Consider the following 25,020-nt stretch of genomic DNA (forward strand, 5'->3'; position numbering starts at 1 on the left):
AATGACAATTGACTATATAAGCATGTCAGTATATACCACAAGTGACTTTTTTTAGGATAGATGCCCTATAAATAAATGGTAGGTGATGACAAATTTATCCAGGTCCCCCAAAAATGTGGCCTTATAACCTCCTTTTAAGCTATGATTGAGATTAGTGAGATGTCTGCTATTAGGTCATTTTGATTTTTAAATGAATTAATTCTTTCTAACACAAACACAGCCAATCCCTATATTCATTTTTTAAAAAAATAAATTTATTTATTTATTTATTTATGGCTGTGTTGGGTCTTCGTTGTTGCACGCGGGCTTTCTCTAGTTGAGACGAGCGGGGGCTACTCTTCGTTGTGGTACGTGGGCTTCTCATTTTGGTGGCTTCTCTTGTTGCGGAGCACGGGCTCTAGGTGTGCGGGTTTCAGTAGGTGTGGCATGTGGGCTCAGTAGCTGTGGCTCGCGGGCTCTAGAGCACAGGCTCCGTAGTTGTGGCGCATGGGCTTAGTTGCTCCGTGGCATGTGGGATCTTCCCGGACCAGGGATCGAACCCGTGTTCCCTGCATTGGCAGGCGGATTCTTAACCACTGCACCACCAGGGAAGCCTGCCTATATTCATTTATATACATATACAAATGTAATTACTATTTTTTCATTTTATTTATTTACTTTTAAATTAAAAAAATTTAATTGAGGTATAGTTGATTTACAATATTACATTAGTTTCAAGTGTATAACATTTTTATAGATTATACTCCATTTATAGTTATAAAACATTGGCTATATTCCCTGTGTTGTACAATATAGCCTTGTAGCTTATTTATCTTATCCATAGTAGTCTGTACCTTTACTATGTTTCATATGATAATACAGGCTCCTTTCAACACTGCTTCTCTCATCCTAACCATATTACACCCACAGCACTGTGACAACTTAGAAATAATGAGGCATATTTTGAGGATGGTTATATAAAACGTCTATACTTCAGTCAACTCTTTGCTAAATAAATAACCCAGGGCTTTCAGCTGAGTTGATTAGATATGGAGATTAAGAGCCGTTCCAGACAGTTCCTCATGTTAACTGTATTTAGAAAACTGTCCATCTCAACACGAACCTTGAAATACGAGCCCCAGATTTACTCCCCACAAACAGGTTCACTAGGCAAATAAATTTAGGAGAATCTGTATTTCCCCCCAGAGGATCATAATACATGTTAAAGCATAGTAAAGGGTCTAAGACGCCTCATAATGGAGGCACCTGCTTAATTTTGTTTAATCAAGTATGTATTACAAACATATTAGGCCAGAGACCTATTAATATCCCATGGGAACACTCTGGAAAATGCTGGCTTAGTAAAGTGTGCATGAATCCACTTATGAATTAAATGCCAGACAATTTACTCTCTGTGTCAAAGGGAGGGAGGTATAATTGATTCCTTTTTAACAAGGTGTTGTAAAGGTTGTGCTGTCAAGCCCAAATGAAGGCCCTGGGCTCAGTTTCCATGGGTTCATTTAACCTCATTTGAGTGCTCCGTGTATGTTGCTGCAAATACGTCAGTTATCAGGCAACTCAAGTGGAAGGGAGGGAGGTTTGGTGCAAATGAAACCCCACCACTGTAACAACAACCCAGAGAGCACGTTCTGATGAGAGCAAATCAGTAATGCCATCTACAGAGAAGAAGAGAACAGACAGGAAATGAAAATTAAATTAACAGACAGAAATTCACACATACGGCATTTAAGCCACGAAATCCACACATTCCTTCCACTGCAGAGATGGATGGTTAATTGTGTATGAATGAAGCATAAAAATGGTTACCAGTGAGCCACAAGTCTCGTTGAATGAGTAACACAAAAACAGGTAACTTTTTTGCTTGGTTCCAGATTCTGACAGGCAGATCCACACAGCAAGTTATCTCTGCTAAACAGAATTCACCAGATCACCACCCCATGCTCACTATTTATAAACTACACGTGTCAACATCACCATGAAGGCAGGCGTGAAGCTGGGTGTCCAGCATCCCCCCAGCTTCAGAAGTAGGCTTCGGGCCTTAGCTGGGGAGACTCACCCCTGCAGGCGGGACCTCTCTGTGGTGACCAGGAAATAAACGAGCTCTCTTCTCTGCTAGCCCCACACACCTCGGACTTTCCCTCTCGTCATACAATCAAGTCCCATCCAGAAAATCCCAAGAAAGCGTGGTTACCTGTGGAGTGAGATTGTGAAGAACCAGCCAGTAACTAGGACGAACTGAACCACCATCACTCCAGGTGGAGGCTGGAAGCAACCAGAAAAAAAGATCAGGAAGAACGATCAAAAAATTAAGATAGCCACGCGTGAGACACATTTTCAAACAGCCCACAGGGTTCCTCTCTCCTTTTATAAATCATCTTCTCCTTCTGCCTCACTCTGACCTCCTTTATCCTGTCACTGAATAGCCAGTTCTCTTCTCCTAGACCTTGATCCTATGCGCTCTTGCGCCTTATTTGCAAGACAACGTTGTCCTCCCAGGGTTCTCATCTTTACTCCGTCAGTACCTCGGGAGTTCTTGGGTCCCTCTGCCTTATGCTGACTTCAATTCTCCACTCAAGAGATACTTTTTCCTCTACCCAACAACCGTGATTTCCTCTGAGTTCATCGTGTCTTCAACATTTGTGTGAACAGAAGCCCCTCGGGTTGGAACAGTGACGCTCCTTTAGGCAGATCCTTCTCACCAGAGGCAAGCCGTGAGTCCTGCGTCCCCCACCCCCTGACTGAGCGGGGTGCTGTGCTGCTCCAGGGAGATGACGGCTTGGGGTTGGTCAGACCGGGAGGCGGGCGGGGCAGCGGTGTAGTGTTCCTTGAGGAAATATGGTTTTTCCACATCTTGTTGGAGAGATGAGTGGGGTTGTGTCCTATGGGATCTGGGGACCATGTCGATTTGTAATCAGGGAACTTTGCTGTAAGAAGAGAAAATTAAGGAGGAAATTAGGTTAGACAGGTCACTTTTGTTAACAAATACACATACGCACGCACACACAAATACATACGTGTTTAAATTCTAAAAATATTAAGGGCACAATTTAAGAGGAGCAGTACAAAATAATTTTGTTCTCTGAGCTTATCAAATATAAATTTTCAATGACTCTTACTCTGAATTGACAAATTAACATATGAACTAAAGAGTTAGTAAGATAACTAATTCTCTACTGCTTTCTTAGCTAAACACAACCTGAAAAGGAAGATAAATTCAAGGAAAGTCTTCTTAAAGTCATTAGTCTTACAGATATAGTAGAATGTGAACCCAGGCAGAACTAAAGTATTTATTCTATAAATACTTGCTGATTGAATGGAAAGTACATTAAAAATTAAACTTTTCTTGATCCAGAATACTAGATAACATTCAAACAGATTTTTAAAATATAATCAACAAATATTCACTAAGGGCTTACTCTGCTTTTAAGGTGCTAAATCAGTGCTATGGATAATATAAACAGTTGTTCCCAAGAACTTCAAGTTCAGACGGGAAAACAGAAAAGATGAACAACAGAACTGGTAACCCAGGCAACATCATATATGTTCAATACACGGAGGAAAATGACAACGCTGGGCTGTCAGCAACGACTTTGCCAAGACAAGTCTTGAAGGATTGATATAAATGGACGGCTCAGCAAGACAGGAAAATAGAAACCGAGCTTCAACTTAAACTCTCTTTGTACCAAATATGTTTCTCTCCAATTTTGGCCGAACAACATTTCACAGTAGCAGAGAGGTAAAGGAGGCCATAAAGGTCCGCTGGGGGCAGTTTCAGATGCTATCAGGAGTTTTTGCAGTAGATTTAGCAGGTAGTGTTTAAACTAGGGCCAAAATGTGGATGACAGCAAAGAGAATGGAAGAGAAGAAATGGATCTGAGAGAGAAGAAACCACTTGGGAGACGTCATCACTGGCTGGATCCAGCAAGCGAGGGAGACAGGAAAGAGTGAGGAAGAGGCGAGAGGGAAGACTGAGATGCTGCGACTAAGTGATGCACAGCAGCACCACTAAGAAAAAGAGTTAGTTAAGAAAGAAAGACAGGGCTTCCCTGGTGGCGCAGTGGTTAAGAGTTCGCCTGCCAATGCAGGGGACACGGGTTTGAGCCCTGCCCCGGGAAGATCCCACATGCCACAGAGAAGTTGAGCCCGTGCGCCACAACTACTGAGCCTGCGAGCCACAACTACTGAGCCCGCGCACCTAGAGCCTGTGCTCCACAACAAGAGAAGCCACCGCAACGAGAAGCCCGTGCACCACAACGAAGAGTAGCCCCCGCTCACCGCAACTAGAGAAAGCCAGCGCACAGCAACGAAGACCGAACACAGCCACAAATAAATAAATAAATAAATTAATTAATTAAAAAAAGAAAATTTGTGAGGGTGAGGGTTGGAAATGTATACATTCAGTTTTAAACAAGGGTGATGCTTGAGTCATCTCTCAGGTGACTGCTTGTAAACGAAAGATAAAATAGTTAAAACAGAGGCATGGGCAGTTACAGGAATAAAAGAGGTGAAAATGAGTTTTTACATGTAAAGGTAGAAGCCCTAGGGGACTTCCCTGGCAGTCCAGTGGTTAAGACTGTGCACTTCCAGTGCAGGGGGCATGGGTTCAATCCCTGGTCGGGGAACTAAGATCCCACATGCCATGCAGTGTAGCCAAAAAAAATAAAAAATAAAATATAAAAATAAAAAAAAAATGGTAGAAGTCCTATAAAAGCATAATGTAGGGTGGTGTTTAGAAACATGGAATATGGAGTTGGCTCCTTTACACACTCACTCGGACCTGAGGCAAATTCTATCAGCTCTTTGAACCTCAGTTTCTTCATCTACAAAATGGGGATAATAGCGGGACCTTCCCCACAGACTTTGGTGAAGGTAAGATAAGAATTCACGCTGAAGGCTTAGCATGCTGCCTGGTCCTGAGAGGTTACTGTTGCACTGTTGCACTGTTGATATGACAGAGGTGGAAAGGAAAAGAAGACAATCTGTAAGGTCATTAACCCGCAGTGCTTTAGTAGGTAGCTAAGGATTTGTTTTATTTGCATTTGCCTGCATAAACGTCAGAAGCCTTAATGACTTTAATGGCTTAAGGTCCAACTTTTGCAAGACCAAGGTGCCAATTACTAATGATTGGTCTACCAATCTATAAGGTGTTGTGCTAAGTAAGTGACTTCAAAGGCTCTGTTATAACCAATAGGTTTTCCATTCCCTATTGTCTTAAACACACACACACACACACACACACACACACACACACACACACACACACACACACACACACACACGGAACTCAACAAATGTTGTTGGTAGAATTAACCAAGGTCCTCTTTTTTTCCCCTTGGCCATCTGCCCTTAGCCTTTGTCTGTAAGTGGAAGAATTTTTAGAGAAAAGCAAGCTCTAATTGGCTGCCTTAGGAATAACAACCTGGACTTAACTGGTTCTTCCCACGGCCCCTGATTTTCTTGGCAGACTGGTTAAAAGAAAAGCACTTGTGTCATCAGGATATAACCTCTGCCCTCTCAACACCCATAGCTCCCTGTAATTATGTCACCATCTGCCTTGGTCCTAAAGCTGTATTTGTCTCACCCTGCCTCTGTTGAGACTGCAAGTTCCCCAAGGACGCAGCCAATACAAGAGGTGGGTCTCCATCCACCCTGACCTATGCTGGTCAACTGCTATAGAGGTATTTATTCCTTAAGAAATAAACGCCAATTTCCTTTGTAGAAGGCAGCCAGACAGGAAAGCGCTAGCGAAGGGGCAGAACTGGGTCACACGCGTACCTGAAGTGCTATGAACGTTGCTGAAGGAGTTGTCAGAGGCACTGTAGGGCCAGGCACCAGGTGAAGGCAGCGAGGTGTTGAGGGAAGAATTAGACCCTTTGGATGACGAATGAAGAACGAAATGAAAACAGTGCAGATAAATGTCAGCGTAACTAGTGAAATCTTGAAGTATTTTATTTAACCTTTAATAAGAGGAAGGACAAACTATATCTAAAAACTAAATGTGAAAAGCTACATATTCCTATGTTTTCTGGTGAGATACCAGCAAGTACAAATGAAGCCACAGCCTGCCAAACATGAAAATACTGGGTGCTGAATAAACACGAGGGGTGTTTCACTTATTTACCTGTGGTGTTATCCCGCAGAAGTTGGTGGTCAGTATCTACAATGGGAGATGTGGCTGTACCCCCCAGCACACTTCCTGGGGTGACATAGGGGTCAGATTCAGGGTCAATGTTTTGGATACCTTTCCATGGCACTCCTGGTTGGAATTCTGAGATAAGGAGAACAAATGTTGGATAGAGGTAGGAAGTTGTTCAAAACGTGGTAAAGTTATTTTTTGATACAAGAAATAGATCTGTGAAAAGTCTAACTTCTGAATCTATTTTAGCTCAGATTTTCATCACAAAATTAAAAAAAAAAAAAAAAAAAGTCGGCCTGAACATATACTTTGCCAGCAGCACTCCTGTGCTATCCCGACATGTCGACCTTCTCTCTCTGCTTGGGAACTTGATGCCACAGACCCTCAAGGTCTGGCCCCCAGGCCCTGCTCCTGCTCTTCCTGCTCCCAGGGAAGTTCAGGCCTGAGGGCAGGGAGGCAGGATACAGTAGTGTGGTCTCATGACAACTGTGAGGCATCTAGGACAAAAACTGGGAGAAAATCTGAGTTGGAGAGGAGATATTTCTCCCACTTATCTCACTGGAAATTGGCTCAGATGCACAAAAGAAAACACATATGACCACTACCACGTGGAATGTCCAGGGACAACCAGCAGGAATAATTTGGCTTATCATGAGAAAGCCTAGAAAATATTTAAGTGTTTACAATTTTTTATCAGTTAATTTAAATCATATTTAAAGCTATATTAAACTTTTATTTTCCTAATCATGATGAGGAAGAACAGTATGTAGTACATATGAATATGCACTAATACTAGAAACTATACATATTCATAGCTCCAGTATACCCGTATAGAAAGAGGTTTAGAAGGACATACACCAAACTTCTTGGTTTTAATTTTGCTTTAATAAATTAAAAGTTTTTTCTACAATGAAGATAGATTACTTGTATCAGAATAAAAAGAGAAAACAAATAGCAAATAGTCTCACTGCACTCACTACTGTGTACCTAGAACCTGATAATAAATACTTGCTCCGTGAATAAACTGATCAATTCGCTGGACATTTCAGAAGAACCCACGTTACAAGGCATCCTTTGCATGGATGAATGCCAAGTCCCGGCTCCAAGGTCACCTTCTTTTACTCCCAGGCTGCACTCCACGGACTTCCTTTGGCCTATCTGTGCCTGTGCGGTATTTACCACACAGTAACCTGCCTTGTAGGTGATCAGCGTTCACACCTATGTTCCTGACTGAACTCTACAGAGCAGAGACCCCCTCTAATGAAAATTTGCTATCTTCCCACAGCAAATTCTTCCCTGCTTTTATCAGACAATAATTACTGAATGAAAAAAAATTAAAGTGAATGCCTTAGTAAAGGGAGTGTCAGAAGTAATCTGTTCAGAACCTGATATTAACAATTATAAAAAAAAAATGATATCCCAGAAAAAACATTTCCTGTACAATACCTGGAGGCCAACTGGCATTGCTGGATTTACTTCCGATTTTATTTGTTGGTGGAGATTTGGCAGGTAACCAGCTATCACCAGCAGGACCCGTATGGCCACCCAGTGTGTCACCCGGGATGATATCAAACTGGTTGTATGGTGACCCTCCTCGGGTCTTACCAGGGGCCACTATAGCGCCTGAGAAAAGAGAGAGGTAACTAATTCACACCAGAAAGGACTCCTATGAACAGAACTTGTTGTGCTTTCATTTAGAGGAACTCAAACACAGGATGCAGTAAGAAGAGTCCTGGAATCCGAGGTCCCACTTGAAAGCCACCGCCTAATTAGGGAGCAGGATGACCTTGACGACTTATCTCACCTTTCAGCCTCTCAGTCTGCACTTACGCACACAACGCTCTTCTCAGTCCTGAACGTCCTATTCAATTTTAAAATTCCAGGGTCTTATGAAGTTAACAAAACTTTCATCAACTACGAATCGTACCATCATCCCCCCAGTTTTTACACTAATGACCCAGGGGTGAGGAATAGGAAAAATACTCAACAATTTGCGGCACATAAAAGGGTTTTTAATTACATTTCTACTGACACCAACCCACCCAAGTCTTTAAGTGCTGATCAGGCCTAGTTTAGCTGGAAGAAGCAGAGTAAACAGAGGGAGTTCGCTGGAGAGAAAGGCATCTGCAATTGCTTTAAATTCCAAAGCAATGAGACAGCATTCTTGCCGCCGCCGCCGAGGGTCTCTGCCAGCACAGGGCCAGCAGTGAACTCTGCAGCTCTGAGATCCACGGCTCCACACATGAAGAACAGCAAATCCTTTGTAAAACTGCTGTCCCGAGAGTATTTCAGCAGTTTTGTTGGTGCCCCCTTCATGCATTTTATATGCTGGGAGGCACGAAAAATATCAAAAGCTTAATAATTCCCTTAAACTAACAAAAAATGAACTTTACTTTAAATGAAAATTTTGACCTCTGTGAGATACCATTCTACTTATCTTTCAAATGAATTTTACATGCTGTATTGTGTTACCTGATCTACTCTTAGGATGCTGTTTATGAACAGATAAAATTACTTCCAGGGTAATGTATTAAAATATTTGTGTAGGGACTTCCCTGGTGGTCCAGTGGTTAAGACTTAATGCTTCCACTGCAGGGGGCACGGGTTCAATCCCTAGTCGGGGAACTAAGATCTTGCATTCCGCACGCCGTAGCCAAAAAATAAAAAAAATGAAAATAAAATATTTGTGTAAATATCGATGAAAATAATCTGTTTGGTTTGGCCTAGCACAAGTATTATTAAAACTGTCTCCACGCTCAGCTAAGAGAAGTCATTCGCTTTTCTGGAGCCACTGACAGGAATTTGACTCAAGGGCACATAGTAGTGAAGTAGTAGGAAATGAATAGCTCAATTACCTTGGGGATTGCTAAGGAAATGGGAAAACATTACCTATAAGCTCTAAAAAGGCAAGCGAGTATTCTACCTGTAAGATAGCTTCTCACGTGCCACTGTGCATTTATAATCATACACCTATCCTGTCTTTGGGGACAAGGGGACTTAATGAATCATCAGCCTAAGGAAGCAGCCCAAGTGTCCAAAGCTATAGATGCTGAGCTTAGATTATTCAGTCCAGAAACAGATTTGATAATTTCAATAAATCATTCTTGATTTTGTAGCATGAAATCAAATGATAATGCTTAGGGACAGCAGGCAGAGAACTTCACGTGGCCACTTCACCAGCCTACCGGATGGGCACATGAAAGAGGGGTTTATAAAGGAACCCTGAAAGGCTCCAGACTGATGGGGCTGAGGCTGCCAGGAAGCCCCTGCAGAAGCCAGTCCGACCCCTATTTACACTTGGTTCTCATGGATACAGCTGAGCCCAAGTAAATTACTGTCAAATGAAACAAACATTGAAACAAAGGCTGAAGGAAGGTCCTAAGACCTTTTATCCATTTCACAGGGAAATGGAGATGCTCTTACAGAGAATTACAGAGATGGAAGAGCTGACCCACATTAACAACCAAAGCCTACAATTACAATGCCCTCAACTGCTGTCTTGCAGACACTGTAATTCATAAAGAACAAGAAAGCTTTGTGGAAAGTTCAAACCTCATGTATTGATCTATTAGTCATCTTTTGGAGATCAAAGAGCTCAAACAATCATCATGATATATATTTGTTATGATCTCTCTCTTGTAGCTCCAAAAACGGATTCTGTTCTCTCAGCCAATTTATTAGGGTTTTAACCTAAGGGGAGCTCAAGTTCACTGCTACTGCCCTCAATCCCATTGCAGGTGGGAATTTTGCTCCCCTTAAGTGGAACCAGCATTTAAGTTTCTTATAATTTGAAATACACACAACCCCAATCTTCCTCTCCTAGGTGATCATAGGATTGGGGGGAAAAAAATCAAGAGACTCATTAGGAAAAAGCTAAAATAGATCTGTGCTTCAAAGTAAGTTTATAGGCCACTTCGTCAAGGCCTGCTGAGAGTCGGAACAGCTCCAAGTCACGAAGCTTTGTTTGCTCTTACCATTTTTGTGCATATTGGCTTCCTGTGTGGCTACAGAGGGCAGTCCCTCCATCATGGAGGTCCACTGTTTAAAGCGAGACTCTGTTCCAGCCTCCTTCCCACCAACCATGCCGTAGTCCATGCCGCCAGAGCTGAAGCCTAAAATGGAGAACCAAATTTTACGTCTTTTTATAAGTTTCTAGTATCAGTAACCAAGAGTTCTGAGGCAGAACCCATGAATAGCTTCATTTGTCACTTAAAGACCAATTCACATGAAGTTTTCTTTACTCAGAAACAGATATTTTGATTCAAAATGCTGATCCTGGCTCCTGCTTGCTAAAATAGTGACGACTCTGTTCAGGTATGAAAACATGTATGACTGCCATCTCATTAAGACCATCTCAGTGCATGTGTGCATTCACTTATCCATCTGTGTCAAACAGAACGTGGGGCCAGCAATTCTCCAACTGAGATGGAGACGTCTACACGTCAAACCAACATGGTGGGCGCTTCCCTTGTGGCGCCGTGGTTAAGAATCCACCTGTCAATGCAGGGGACAGGGGTTCGAGCTCTGGTCCAGGAAGATCCCACATGCCGTGGAGCAACTAAGCCCGTGCGCCACAACTACTGAGCCTGCGCTCTAGAGCCCGCGTGCCACAACTACTGAAGCCCATGCGCTTAGAGCCTGTGTGCTGCAACAAGAGAAGCCACCGCAATGAGAAGCCCACACACCGCAACTAAGAGTAGTCCCCGCTCGCCGCAACTAGAGAAAGCCCATGCACAGCAATGAAGGCCCAATGCAGCCATAAATAAATAAATAAGTAAATAAATAAATAAATTTTAAAAAAATAAAAACCCAGGGCTTCCCTGGTGGCGCAGTGGTTAAGAACCTCTCTGCCAATGCAAGAGACACAGGTTCGAGCCCTGGCCTGGGAAGATCCCACATGCCGCGGAGCAACTAAGCCCATGCGCCACAACTACTGAGCCTGAGCTCTAGTGCCCACAAGCCACAACTACTGAGCCCGTGCGCCACAACTACTGAACCCTGTGCGCCTAGAGCCCATGCTCCGCAACAAGAGAAGCTACCGCAACGAGAAGCCCGTGCACTGCAATGAAGACCCAATGCAGCCATAAATAAATAAATAAATAAATAAATAAATAAATAAATAAATTTAAAAACAAAACAAAACCCCAACCTGGTGTAACAGCAGCTATTAAGTTGTGGCAGGGCCTCTGGCGGAGGAAAGGCTTTGCAGAGGGACACTGATCCTGGACCTAGGCAAGGTAGGCGAGTAAGTCAAGGAAACCAAGTACAAAGCTCTGACTGGTGACAATCAGGCGTGTTTAGGGAATGATGACAAGCCCAATGTGACTCCAATGCTTGGCTGCCTATGGATGCAGTGAGATGCGGAGCAATGAAGTGGCGTGGCGTGTAGGGTCTTCATGTATCAGGCTGAGGAGTCTATACCTTTTTTTCCCCTCTAAGACAGGAGATGAAATTCTTCAGCAAGTGAGGAGAGATAACTAGACCTGTATTTTACAAAGAGACCTGACAGTGTGAGAATGGGGTAGACAGAATCTGGGAGATCAATTTGAAAAAAGTTTTTATATAATGACAAAGACCCCATAGCTTGAATAGGCAATTGGCGAGAGATTCAGTTTACTTCGCCATGTGCCGCCAGGTGTCAGGCTTTTAGCAACGGTTTTGGCAGGTAACATTTTCCCACTGCACAGGGCTGGACAGGTGAAAGCCAGACAGGAGAGGCTTGTTGATGTAGCCTCACAGGGTCCACCATCCATTTTGGGTCAGAATGTATTTAATACTTTTCAAACCGATGCTCAAAAAAAGTAAAGGACTAAAATCAACCACTGCAACAGGGGAAGGGAAGAATAATGAATAAAAAACAGAAAAAGGAGAATGAGCCACAGATAGGGCGGCAACAACATGCAAGCGTGGACACCCAAGGAGGTCAGCAGGGTTCACACCACGTCTCAGCTCAGGTGGCCTGTGTGGTCTATTCTTCCCCTAGTGGACGTGCAGCTCCAGCCAGGCCAGACTCCACGCTGTACCCACTTTACTCTCCTACCATCTGGTGCTGTCTTATTGGCCCTCAAGTTCCATCTATACAAATCCCACTGGGGGCCCGGGTCACATTTTTCTCCCCTGTGCTTCTCTTGTCAGGGATAGTTTTATAAATGCACAATAAATCAAATCAGTTCTGACACCTTTCTTGACCTGTTTAAAATGTTGCTATTAATACACGGAACACTGTCCTTTCACACAGTTTGTAACTGACTTTACTAGTCCAAGTGATTGCTTGGAGGGTGTGGGTGGGGAGAAGTCCTTGGAATGAGCTGGAAATATTTCAGATTGAACCCTTCTTTTTATTTTATTTATTATTATTATTTTTTAATTAATTAATTTATTTTTGGCTGCATTGGGTCTTCGTTGCTGCGCGCAGGCCTTCTCTAGTTGCGGTGGGCAGTGGTTACTCTTTGCTGCGGTGCGCGGGCTTCTCATTGCGGTGGCTTCTCTTGTTGCAGAGCCCGGGCTCTAGGCGCACGGGCTTCAGTAGCTGTGGCTCGCGGGCTCCAGAGTGCAGGCTCAGTAGTTGTGGCGCACGGGCTTCGTTGCTCCGCGGCATGTGGGATCTTCCCGGACCATTGCTCGAACCCGTGTCCCCTGCATTGGCAGGCGGATTCTTAATCACTGCGCCACCAGGGAAGTCCCCGAACCCTTCTTTTTTAAAAAGAAGAGTTTAAGATATTTTCACTTTTGTCCTATGTGGCTAAAATGAAATGAGACTGGAGGACAGGGAGGCTGAAAGGAACAAGGGCCTTCTCTGATACAGCTTCAGTGGCCTACGTGGGTTTACTCCTTGGGCAAATTACACCTCTACCTTTGACTTAGAAAACCAGCCCAAAGTGCCTGGATTCCAGGCCATCTGAAAGCTCGGTTCTAATCATTGAGAAAGAGCTTTTGAAAATAACCTGGGATTAAAAAGAAGAATGTAAGGGTTAGTAAGATAAGAAACCATTCCTTATATATTAATTTTCTTTAAAGTTGCTCTAAAATTTAAAACTCACAATGAATTAAAGTTATTTAATTTCAGCTGCTTAGAGTTCTTCTGTGACACATAAAATGTAGAAAATTAGTAAGAGTTATAAATCTTAGGAGAGAAAAGAGTTTGAGCAGCTCCCCCCGAACCTTAGGTAAAGTGGGCATCTTTCTCATTAGAAACTTGTGGATCAAATGCCAACACGATATGACAGCACCGTAACTAAACAATAAAGTGTGGTAAGGAAAAAAAAACTGAAGAGGGCAAAAAAACAAAAAAAACCCCCCAAAAAACCACAAGAGATAATGGTGCCTTGAAAGGTCCAATCTACAAACCCAAAACTATGAGAGGAAAATCAGTGCAAGGTTGTATGTAACTGTATCTTTCTTCGACGTCACATAGTGACTGGCCTGACTTTAGAATAGAATGTGTTCAACAAATCTGGATGAAAGGAATTCTGTGCTCTAGAGGCTGCATTAACAGAAGGCAGAGGGCACTCCACTTGTGACCTCTGGGGCTGCTCATGAGCTATCACACCTCCAAACCCAGGAAAACACTGACTTGACTGTCCTTGCTATTTCATCAAACCAAACTTCCTCGGTCCATCAAGTGGCCTCCAGTAATTCTCCAGTTCCCCGACACAGAACTTCTAATCAAACAAGTCATTTAGTTCAGTCCAATGAATATTTATGGAGAGCCTAATTTGTGCCAGGCTCTGTGTTAGGAGCTAAGGTACAATCAGAGATAAGACATGCCCCTTGCCTTTCCAGGGCCTCATTTCACCAGTACATTCCTTTTACCTCCCTTACCATTCTTACAAATACAAGCCCTTGGCTACCTTATCTGTCCTTGCCAGAATTACTTTCTTTGCCACACACTCTAATTCGTTGTCTATTCATCACTACCACTTGTCTCAGGGCTTACCTCCTTAAGGAAACTCTCTCAAATTAACTTGTCCTTAATTCATCACTCCTTCACTCTCTTTGCCGTAGTTCTATATTTTCCACTATTACTTTGGTTGCAGATTAAAAAAACAAGTTCCTGGGGTTTTAAAATAATTATAAATGGATAAAGAAGATGTGGCACATATATACAATGGAATATTACTCACCCATAAAAAGAAACGAAATTGAGTTATTTGTAGTGAGGTGGATGGACCTAGAGTGTGTCATACAGAGTGAAGTAAGTCAGAAAGAGAAAAACAAATACCGTATGCTAACACATATATATGGAATCTAAAAAAAAAAAAAAAAGAAAAATGTTTCTGATGAACCTAGGGGCAGGACAGGAATAAAGATGCAGACGTAGAGAATGGACTTGAGGACACGGGGAGGGGGAAGGGTAAGCTGGGACGAAGTGAGAGAGTGGCATGGACATATATACACTACCAAATGTAAAACAGATAGCTAGTGGGAAGCAGCCGCATAGCACAGGGAGATCAGCTCCGTGCTTTGTGTCCACCTAGAGGGGTGGGATAGGGAGGGTGGGAGGGAGACGCAAGAGGGAGGAGATGTGGATATATGTATATGTATAGCTGATTCACTTTGTTATAAAGCAGAAACTAACACACCATTGTAAAGCAATTATACTCCAATAAAGATGTTAAAAAAGTAATAATTATAATAAAGAATAAATTATAAAAGAAAGAAATCATCCACAGTTGCCCCTTTAATACAACTGTTCTAATCCATGTCCACATGCACATGTGATATTGACACATCATAATACCAGGAAAGATACAGTTATTCTTCTGCTATTTTAATAATCTCTACTATTCATAACTCTACTTTTCACTGGATATACCACACACAGAAATATTACATATTATGATAAATTTTAAACATAAAAAGTAAAATTTTATTTGACATGCCCTTCCTGATGAGCTTCTCGATTAGTTCAGATATTTGTGAGTGACTATGACTTAATACTAGAATGAGATCTAGCTCACACTATTCCTATTTTTAAAATTTTTGTAGACTTGATAAAGCACTAAGATATCTTACACAAATAAGGAGATGGAAAAAGGAGGAGCCTTGTAATTACATAAGTTATTTCTTTACATTCCTTTTTAGGTATATTTCCTCCCCCCCCCCCACTCAATAAAACAAATACTAAAACTACTTTTAGTATTTAGTATATATTTAGTATAAATACTAATTTTTAGACAGGTCATTATCACGTGACAATTCAATTAGGTATATTTTCCATTTTGCTAAAAGCAGAAAATTAGAAACCATCTACTTTACAAAAACAATCAGCTAGGGGGATTTCCCTCGTGGTCCAGTGGTAAAGAATCCGCCTTCCAATGCAGGGGATGCGGGTTTGATCCCTGGTTAGGGAACTAAGATCCCACATGCTGTGGGGCAACTAAGCCTGCGTGCCACAAGTACTGAGCTCGTGCACCTCAACTAGAGAAGAGAAAACCCTCATGCCACAACTACAGAGAAGCCTGCACGCTGCAACTAGAGGGAAGCCTGCGCTCCACAATGAACACCCGAAGCAGACAAATAAAATAAATAAATATTAAAAAAAAAACAGAAACAAAAATAGCTAAGGGTAACCCGTTAAGGAGTCATGAAAGTCATTCAACTTTTTAATTCTGAGAAAATATACCAGTAGAGGCTTCATCAATATTTATTAAGAAACTTAATTATTCTTGCTAGTCTTTAACCTACAGGTACTTTTTTTTTAGTTTGCTATACTCAGCACCATTTATACTCATGTATATTCATTAATTTTATTACAGCTTTGCCATATAATCTTTTTTGAAAAAATTTTAACCTGTGTAAATGCTTTAACTATATTTTCATCAAAATCTTACAACTATAGATTTTATTCAAAATAGCCAGCCAAATCAGACTTGTTTTCAGTCCCAATTTTTCAATTCCAAGAAATGTGGTAATATGAATTAAGGAGAATTGTAACTGTGAAATAAATTGCAAAACGCATCTTGTAAGGCAGATTATAAGTGGTCAGATCACAATTAATATAAAGACCTAATAAAATTAATTTATCCATTGTTTAATAAGTGAGCAGATGTAAATAAGTCAATATGTTCTTCCTCCTTACTTAATTTGGATTATAATGCAGAACTAAATTTTTAAGTTACTTATGAAACAGGAATATGATTTAAAAAAAAAAACCCATGAAATTTCTTCCGTAAATGTACATATGTATATATACTGAACTCTGATCCTTTAGTCATTAGGAATAGTTAAGTATAATAATCACAAACAACACAATTAATCTAATAAGACATCATGATACAAACTTTCTATATATTTAATAAATAAGAGGTATACACTGCTAAAAATTAACAGATTTGTAGCCAACACATAATTTTACTTTTTAATAGGGGGCAGCAGATAGTAAAGATGTTATAAAGACTGTCATTGAAATAAATACATCATGATTTTAGGTTTTTAACAACTAACTGACCAGTGCATACCCAGTCTAAAGGAAATCACATAAAAGTTTATCCACAGGCTTTACCTGATTCGCTGTGAAAATGTCTGTTTCAAAGAGTCAGTCTCACTAAACTATACTGCTCAAGCTGTTCAAAGGTGCTTTTCTTTCCAACTAAGACATACCCTCAGGATGAGTACTGAGAAGGCCTGAAAAGAACTGTGTTCTTAAAACAAGTGGAAAAGCCACTTGTGGCCTCCAGATGCTCTCTTTGCTTTATACGACTGGATTCCTTTTCAAGAACTACGCACCCTTTGACTAAAGCGGATGTAAAAGAAGCACAGTTGCCCCACTTCACTATCATGTACAGTGTCTAAATTCAGAACAACTGAACACACACCAGCACACCCAGGCTCTTATGTCAAGCTTCATCTGTAACAGAAGACACGATTCAGAAGGTGAAGACTGGAAACCCAGGGGTAATGGCACCATCATTAGTCATCAAGGGAGGCTTCCTCCTTGCCTGGAACCTCAGAGAAGCATGCTCTAATAGGATACGGGATGGTGGAGAATCTGCCCTTCTTTTATGTCATATGGAAGAAAGTTTATTTTGAATTTGAAAGTCAGTTCTCAGGCAAATCATTTTTAAGTACAGTTGGTAGAACTTGAGGATCTGTAAATTAATTCCCTTACAACTATCCAGGATCAAGGAGTCCCTGAACTCTCTGCTCTTCTCTGGATGTGGCCTCCCCAGGGGGCAGTGGGCACCTCACAGAGCACAGAGAGCAGGGCCATTTGTCCAGGGTCACTTTGTCACCTGGGAGTATGGATTTCAAGTCTCCCCAAACTCTTGTTTTTGAGTTTGCAAAAAACAGTGTTGTCTTTACTGAAAGAAAATCTAAATGTTGTCAGTCTGAGAAGAAACCCACTGTGGGGTGTGGTACCTTTTTAATTTTTTAATTTTATTTTTAAATCACTGTTGCCTCGCTGATTGTGGACTCTGCTTACAACATGTTCCCCAGTTCTGAAAGAGCTACGATTTGCCTGCCAACAAATTCTTGATGAATGTCAAAGGTATAACTTTACTTGTGCTAATTCTATTTAAATCAGATGAGATACTAATATCAGAAGAATTTTATCAGTTTGCCTTTTAATTTTAATATCAGTTCCCCATTTTTTCAAGAGAAGGTAATTTTATCTGGAGAGCTAAACGCCTCAACTTGTACATAATTTATTAGATTATAACCTCAGACGTGTGTAGCAGTCACAGCAGGTACAAACATTTAACTGGCTTGAAAAAACTCCTGGTGGTAGGAGAGCTGATTGCCACTCACAAGTAATAAAAGACTGCTTTGGACCCAGAGAAGGTGGAGGCCTGTCTCTGTTATTTACTGTGTGGTGAGCTTCAGGAGACCACTGAGACTCTAGGATATCAATAACTCAGATATCTCACCTGAAAGAGAGGGATACAAATAGTCACCTACCCTGCACAGCTGTTGTGAAAACAGCGTAATGGAGGTCCAACCCCCCAGGCTGAGAACGTGACTGGCAGGTAATTTTCAACAGGCAGTTCTCATTGCTTCACAGCTTACCAGAACCGTATCCAGGTATCGGCCCTTTGGTTTGAAGGTCTGGGAGCCCCACATTTAGAGCGTTGGGGACCATGTTGTCCAGGTGCGGCTTGGGCCCGACGGGATGAGACGGCGAGTGCTTCATGCTGGGCTGCCTCTGCTGCTGCTGCAGGGCGCTCACCATTCGAGCCAGCTGGAGGCGAGCAGGCGCAAGGGAAAACGGACACGTGAGAAGCCAACACCCTGAACCGCACGGGGAAAGGCGGCATTTGAGTCGTGCTTGCCATCGAAGAGGTTAAGCAGAGATGCATGCCCCCCACGGAGCACCAGGGGGCCCTTCCGGAGCCACGTACCTGCTGCTCCTGCTGCTGGCGCACGGCTTGAGAAAGCTTCCTCTGGTTCTGCAACAACTGCTGCTGTTGCTGCTGCTGCAGGAGCAGCTGACACGCCTACAGCGCAGGGGAGAAAGAGAGGACGAAAGTTTCCTAAGACAGACTGACTGGGAAAACCGAAAGGGCCTGTGAATGAATCAAGTGCCCGTGAGGGAAGCACCACCGAGTTCCCAGTCTACGGGTCACATTTACCTGCAGTTGAGCTGATATATCAACCCTTAAGCACACTCAACAGTTTGCATGAAATGAAGCAAATAAAAGCTAAAGAGAAAAAAAAAAAAAAAAAGAAAAAAAATCAAGTAAACTTTTTAGCTATAGGAGGAAAATCTGCTACTTACCAACTGAAACTGGGGAATTTGTGGAAGCTGGCTCAGCATGGCAATTTGTTGAGGAGATAACTGGGGCCCCACATTGAAAAGACCTGGATTCAGGCCACTGTTGGGAAACTGCTTGAGCATTGAGGCAGAAACCTAGCCAAAAGAAGGAACTTTCAGAATTTATCAAAATAAAATTTTTTTTTCCATGAAATGAATCTTATTAGAGCTAAAGCAAGCACTGCCAATTTTTTCCTTGAAAAATATTTATGAAAAAATATTAAGCGATTGGGAGAAATACACCAAAGTGTTAACAATGGTTGTCTTTGAGTGGTGAAATTACAGGAGCTTTTTAATTCTCTTTTTAGACTTTACAATTTTTCTACAATAAAAATTACGAATTTTGCAATCTAGAAAATATCAAGAAAACAAATTAATGATAATATAACTTTTGTCTGAGAAGTTATTACTGGAAATGTGCTATAAAAACATCCACTGAACCCACTGAATCAGTGAGCGCCATGGAGAACAAACTTACTCCGTCTTCCATGAGTGGTAAATAGCATTCTGGTCAAAAGCTTATTAGTTCTAGAGGCAGACTGTGTGAGCCTGCCATTTCTAAGGTATAGGACTCAGAGCAAGTGACTTACTTAACCTTTCTAAGCCTCACTTTCCTTATCTCCAAAATGGTTGTTTGAGGATTTTACAAGTTAGTCCATGTCAAATGCTTAGAAATGCCCTCTGTACATGTACATATTATCTCACAGGATGGTTCTTCAGATGTCCAGGCAATGATCACAGCTCCCCTGCATCTCATCTCCAGGCTACATATGATCAGTTCTCTCACCTGTATCTCATTCAATTTCTCAATGCAGAGCCCAGGACAGAAAAGCCATTTCCTAAAGTTGTCTAATACTGGGTAGACCTGGCCATCACTAACCATTCTTCTAAAAGCCATGCTTTTAACAGTTCCTAAGATCTCAACTTCTCTGATGATCAACTCCTAACTCACACATTAAGCTTACTGTCAATTAAAATCTACAATATTAAAATTGTAGATGGGGCATTAAATTAAAATTACATGGGGTGCTTTACTCCCCCATGTAATTTTTAAGCAGCTGGGTTTAAAAATTTTATTAATTTATGTTTTGATCCTTAGGACTTTACATTTATCTTTATATGCATGGCACATAGCAGATGCTCGATAAACACCTGTTAGATGAATGAACCTCTCATATTTTAACTTACTAACAGTCACCCTTCCAGTCGAAGTACAGGAATAGTCAATCATTTCTAATCAACACAACTGTTTTAGACAGCTTGTCAAATGACTTGTCAAAATAGAGATACAACAACTTTATCGTTCCTATAATCCAAAATTTTTTTACCAATCAGTGAAGAAAACGAGTTAAGTTCAAATATGTTAGCAAACTATGATTCTCGATTCCTAGTACAGGTGCTCAGAAACCATGTTTTTGATAATCTTGTCTAGAATCTTGCTTGGAATTGGCACCAAGTTCATCAGTCTTTAAGCCACTTTCCTTGTTCTTTCAAAATTAAAAAAAAAAAAAAAAATTCCCCCATTCTCCTTACTTCATTGTAGGGGAGGGGAGCTTCTTTCCCATTGCTGACCTGAGGCTCCAAAGAGGGGTATCCACCTTTATCATAACACTCTGGGCCTCTTTCCCTTACATCCTGGCAGCAAGCCCACAGGGGGGACTGCCCTATTCCAGTTACTAGGGGGTAAGTTTGGAATTCAGTATTAGGAAGCTCACATTCTCCAGTATCAGCTTTCTCAGTAGTAAAGAGGACGTTTAGGCCCCTGGAAGCCTTCCTCTTTTTGTCTTAAAAATTCAGGATTTGGGCAGGAAAGAGGGGTTGTCATTATTAAACCCTCCTCCTTGAAGACCTCAAGCATTCTTCAAAGATCACAGTCAGGACTCTGCAATTCTTTCCACAAATTCTTTCTCTGCTGTAGGATTTAATGCATCTTAAACCCTTTCGGTTGAACACCCTTATTCTTAACAGAGAAGACAAAAGCAGTAAAAATATTCTTTCCACTTAATCAGTCAGCATTATATGAAGAGTCCAAAGCTATGATTCCTTTCCCAGTCACCACATTGCACCAAACCAAGTTCTAAGACACTTTTGACCTGCCTACTTTTTTACAAGCCTCAACTTATTTTGTGTTTTAATCTCCCAGCATGACTCTCACACATTCACCCTTGCTTGCATACCCTTACTTTCCATCTTTTAAAAATGACCCTATAAAACGTGAGTCAAGAGAAAGCTTTCATCAGAAGGCCACGGGGTCTTCCCATGTTACCTTTCTTTAGCATCACAGTCAAAGTTAAATTCTTCAGCTTCCTAATACTTTTGAGTCACTGTCTGCTACATTCTCAAGAATATCTGCCTATCTTTTCTTTGACACCTTCTAGTCTAAAAACATCTAAGTTCAAGTTTCCTATACTCAGCTCACCAACTCGTTTTCTTCCAAGATCTCAGGCACTTGCACTTAAACTATCAATTCTCTCATTTTGGAAAGTATTTTGATTTAAAGTAACAGTTTGCCCAGCTGCTTCCTTGCTACTCTCTACGAGGTGCTGAGTGCTGCCAACCAATTAAAAAACTTGTCTGATGCGACTATATAAAAAGCAGATAAACAACAAGGACCTCCTGTATAGCATGGGGAACTATATTCAATATCTTGTAATAACCTATAATGGAAAAGAACCTGAAAAAGAACAGATATATAGATATATATAACCGAACCACTTTGCTGTACACCTGAAACTAACACAACATTGTAAATCAACTATACTTCAATTAAAAAATAAAAGATAAACTGACTTAAAAAAACAAAACAAAACAAAACAAAAACCCACCTTATTTGATTTTCTATTTTAACAGACCCCTAGCAGATAGGAGCTCAAAGCAGGCACACCATTACTGTGCACTTTACCTCTGCACCAGTTTTATGGCCAGCATGAGGGACATACCTTCCACAACTCCTCTCAAATAATAATTCTTCTTCATCTCTCCTTTGGGTTCACCCAAACGGTCACCATTGTGGCTTAACCTACTGTCTCTGATATAATGGTTCCAACCTCACTGTATTAAAAGTTTTTCTTTTTTTTGTTTGGGGCGGGCGGGAGCGGTCGGGGACAGGGAAGGAGGCTACGAGTGGAGATATATCCTACGCTATCACACCATATTCCAAACCAAAGTCTTAGACCATACCTCAGTGACTCATGAAATCGTATTTCTTACCTTCACAGTGTGAATCTTAAATTCATTTGGTTTAGCAACTATACCAGGTTGAACTGTGTCCCCCACCCCCCCAAATTCATGCCCAACTGTGATCTGAGAATGTGACCTTATTCAAAAGTAGGATCTTTGTAGACATAATCAAGTTTCAGATGAGGACATAATGGATTACAGTGGGCCCTAATCCAATGACTGGTGTCCTTAGAAGAAGAGAAAGTCCAGAGACACACAGGGAAGAATGCCACGTGAATACGGAGGTGGAGATGGGAGTGATGCATTTACACGTCAAGGAACACCAAGCCCTGCCAGCAGCCACCAGAAACTAGGAGAGAGGCACGGAACAGACTCTCCTGTGGAGCCTGCAGTAGGAACCAACCCTGAGGACACCTTGCTATCGGACGTCTAGCCTCCAGAACTTGTAAGAGAATAAATGTCTGTTGTTTTAAGCTACCCAGTTTGCGGTCATTTGCTGTGGCAGTTTCTAGAAAAGAAACGAATACAATAACTCTGTTTGCAGGCCTGTGCCATCTGGTATGTTAACTACTAGTCTCATGTGGCTACTGAGCAGCTGAAACATGGCTAACCTAAGTGGAGATGTGGGTTTTGTTTTTTTTTTTGGCCGCAGCACGTGGCATGCAGGATCTTAGTTCCCCAACCAGGGATTGAACCCATGCCCCCAGCAGTGGAAGCGTGGAGTCCCAACCACTGGACTGCCAGGGAAGTCCCGAGATGTGTTTTAAGTGTAAAATATACACCAGATTTCAAAGACTTGGTATTAAAAAAAGGAGAGTAAAAATTTTGATATAATTTAAAAACACTGAGTAAAGGTTGAAATGATAATAACTTAGATATATTGGTTTGAAGAATATATATTATTAAATTAACTTTACCAGTTTCTTTTTATCTCTTAGATGGGGCTACTGAAAACTTTAAATTCCATCATGTGGCTTGTGTTACATTTCTACCGGACAGTGCTGCTCCAGGCTGTCTGTACTCATCAGCACGTTTCTAACTTCCTTTCCGAAGCTTTCATCTATGATTCATGGGAAATCTCCTCTGCTTATTTTCTTTCCCAACCTGCTGGCCTCCAAAATAAAGAGCCATTGTCTGAACTGTCATTTCTCCTCCCTTCTTTCAGTTTTATTTTTTTAAATTTTATTTATTTATTTATTTATTTATTTTTGGCTTCATTGGGTCTTCGTTGCTGTGCGCGGCTTCTCATTGCAGTGGCTTCTCTTGTTGCGGAGCATGGGCTTTAGGTGCGTGGGCTTCCGTAGTTGTGGCTCACAGGCTTCAGTAGTTGTGGCTTGTGGGCTCTAGAGCGCAGGCTCAGTAGTTGTGGCACACAGGCTTAGTTGCTCCGTGGCATGTGGGATCCTCCCGGACCAGGGCTCGAACCCGTGTCCCCTGCATTGGCAGGTGGATTCTTACCCACTGCGCCACCAGGGAAGCCCTCTTTCAGTTTTTAAAAATAAATTTATTTATTTATTTATTTTTGGCTGTGTTGGGTCTTCGTTGCTGTGTGCCGGCTTTCTCTAGTTGCGGCGAGCGGGGGCTACTCTTTGTTGCGGTGTGTGGGCTTCTCATTGTCGTGGCTTCTCTTGTTGCAGAGCACGGGCTCTAGGTGAGCAGGCTTCAGTAGTTGTGGCACGTGGGCTCAGTAGCTGTGGCTTGCGGGCTCTAGAGCTCAGGCTCAGTAGTTGTGGCGCACGGGCTTAGTTGCTCTGCGGCATGTGGGATCTTCCCTGGCCAGGGCTTGAACCTGTGTCCCTTGCATTGGCAGGCAGATTCTTAACCACTGCGCCACCAGGGAAGCCCCCTCTTTCAGTTTTAAAAGACCTACTGGACAAATCAGCTGGTCTCCTGATTACCATTTCTCTTCAGTCTTGAGAATGTATGTTACCCCTTGCCACAAGCCCATGGTCCCACCACCTGCCTTACTCAAAACTTCCTACTACTCAAACCTAGCTACAGAAACCACCATTCAAAGTAAAACATGCCCATGACCCAGCAGTACCCTAGAGAAATTCATTCTAGGAGACAAATAGAGGAATATTCACAGCAGCACTGCTCATAATAGCAAAAATCTGGAAACAACCCAAATGTCTATTGATAGTAGGGTAGAATAGGTAAATGAATGATGGTATATTCATATAGTAGAATACAATATGAACCACAATTGCCTAAATCAACATGGGAAAATCTTACAAGCATTATCAAGTAAAAAAAGTCAGAGAAGGTTACATACTGTATGATTTCATTACATAAAGTTCAAAAAAGGGAACATGAAACATATTATTTACAGAGAGACAGATACAGAAAGACTGTAAAGAAAAGAAATGCTAACACAAGGTATTTTCATACTTTAATTTAAATGCCAGCATCTCATGTGTTCTATAAACTGACAGTTACAAAGACTATCAACGTTGTACTTTGAGGACTTCCTATCTAGCACTGCTCAACTTCCCCCTCCTTCAGATTCACATGTACTGTCCCCCTCCAGTGAACACAAAAGGACCAGACAGATGCTTCACTGGGCTCCTGGCAAATGACTATTCATACCTGGGTTGCAGAGTAATTAAAGTGCAGGTTTGCACATTCCCATGGCAGGGAATTAATTATTCTGGCTTAAAATCCTTTCAATCTCCAGCTGGGTTGGAGAAAGTGAAGCTCTAGTTGGGAGTCAATATGGCATTTAACGAAGCGTTACAAGTGCAAAATGACAGCAATTTAAAAGCAAGACAGGCTTCCCTGGTGGCGTAGTGTTTAAGAATCCTCCTGCCAATGCAGGGGACATGGGTTTGATCCCTGGTCCGGGAAGAGTCACATGCTGCGCAGCAACTAAGCCCGTGCACCACAACTACTGAAGCCTGCGCATCTAGAGCCCGTGCTCGACAAGAAGAGAAGCCACTGCAACGAGAAG

The 25,020-nt window shown here is 41.8% G+C and overlaps 1 protein-coding gene across 14 annotated transcripts in view; it reads right to left on the bottom strand.

The window, feature by feature from the left end:
- Positions 1–25,020, bottom strand: part of TNRC6B (trinucleotide repeat containing adaptor 6B) — a 261,503-nt gene that overhangs the window by 13,366 nt on the left and 223,117 nt on the right. For 10 of the 14 annotated variants that reach the window (XR_014252491.1, XR_014252492.1, XM_082420575.1 and 7 more), the window contains 9 exons: positions 18,855–18,986; positions 18,478–18,573; positions 18,146–18,317; positions 10,111–10,248; positions 7,583–7,759; positions 6,122–6,268; positions 5,776–5,871; positions 2,700–2,924; positions 2,192–2,262 (listed from right to left, as the gene is read on the bottom strand). Coding sequence is in view for 12 of the 14 variants with exons in the window: in XM_082420575.1 (XP_082276701.1) it covers positions 2,192–2,262; positions 2,700–2,924; positions 5,776–5,871; positions 6,122–6,268; positions 7,583–7,759; positions 10,111–10,248; positions 18,146–18,317; positions 18,478–18,573; positions 18,855–18,986 (1,254 nt within the window). In the remaining 2 variants the exon portion in view is untranslated. The other 4 variants (XM_082420572.1, XM_082420570.1, XM_082420577.1 and 1 more) reach the window with 4 other exon arrangements.

This window comes from Balaenoptera physalus (assembly GCF_965194825.1).
Source record: "Balaenoptera physalus genome assembly, chromosome: 13".
Classification (NCBI taxonomy): Eukaryota; Metazoa; Chordata; class Mammalia; order Artiodactyla; family Balaenopteridae; genus Balaenoptera; species Balaenoptera physalus.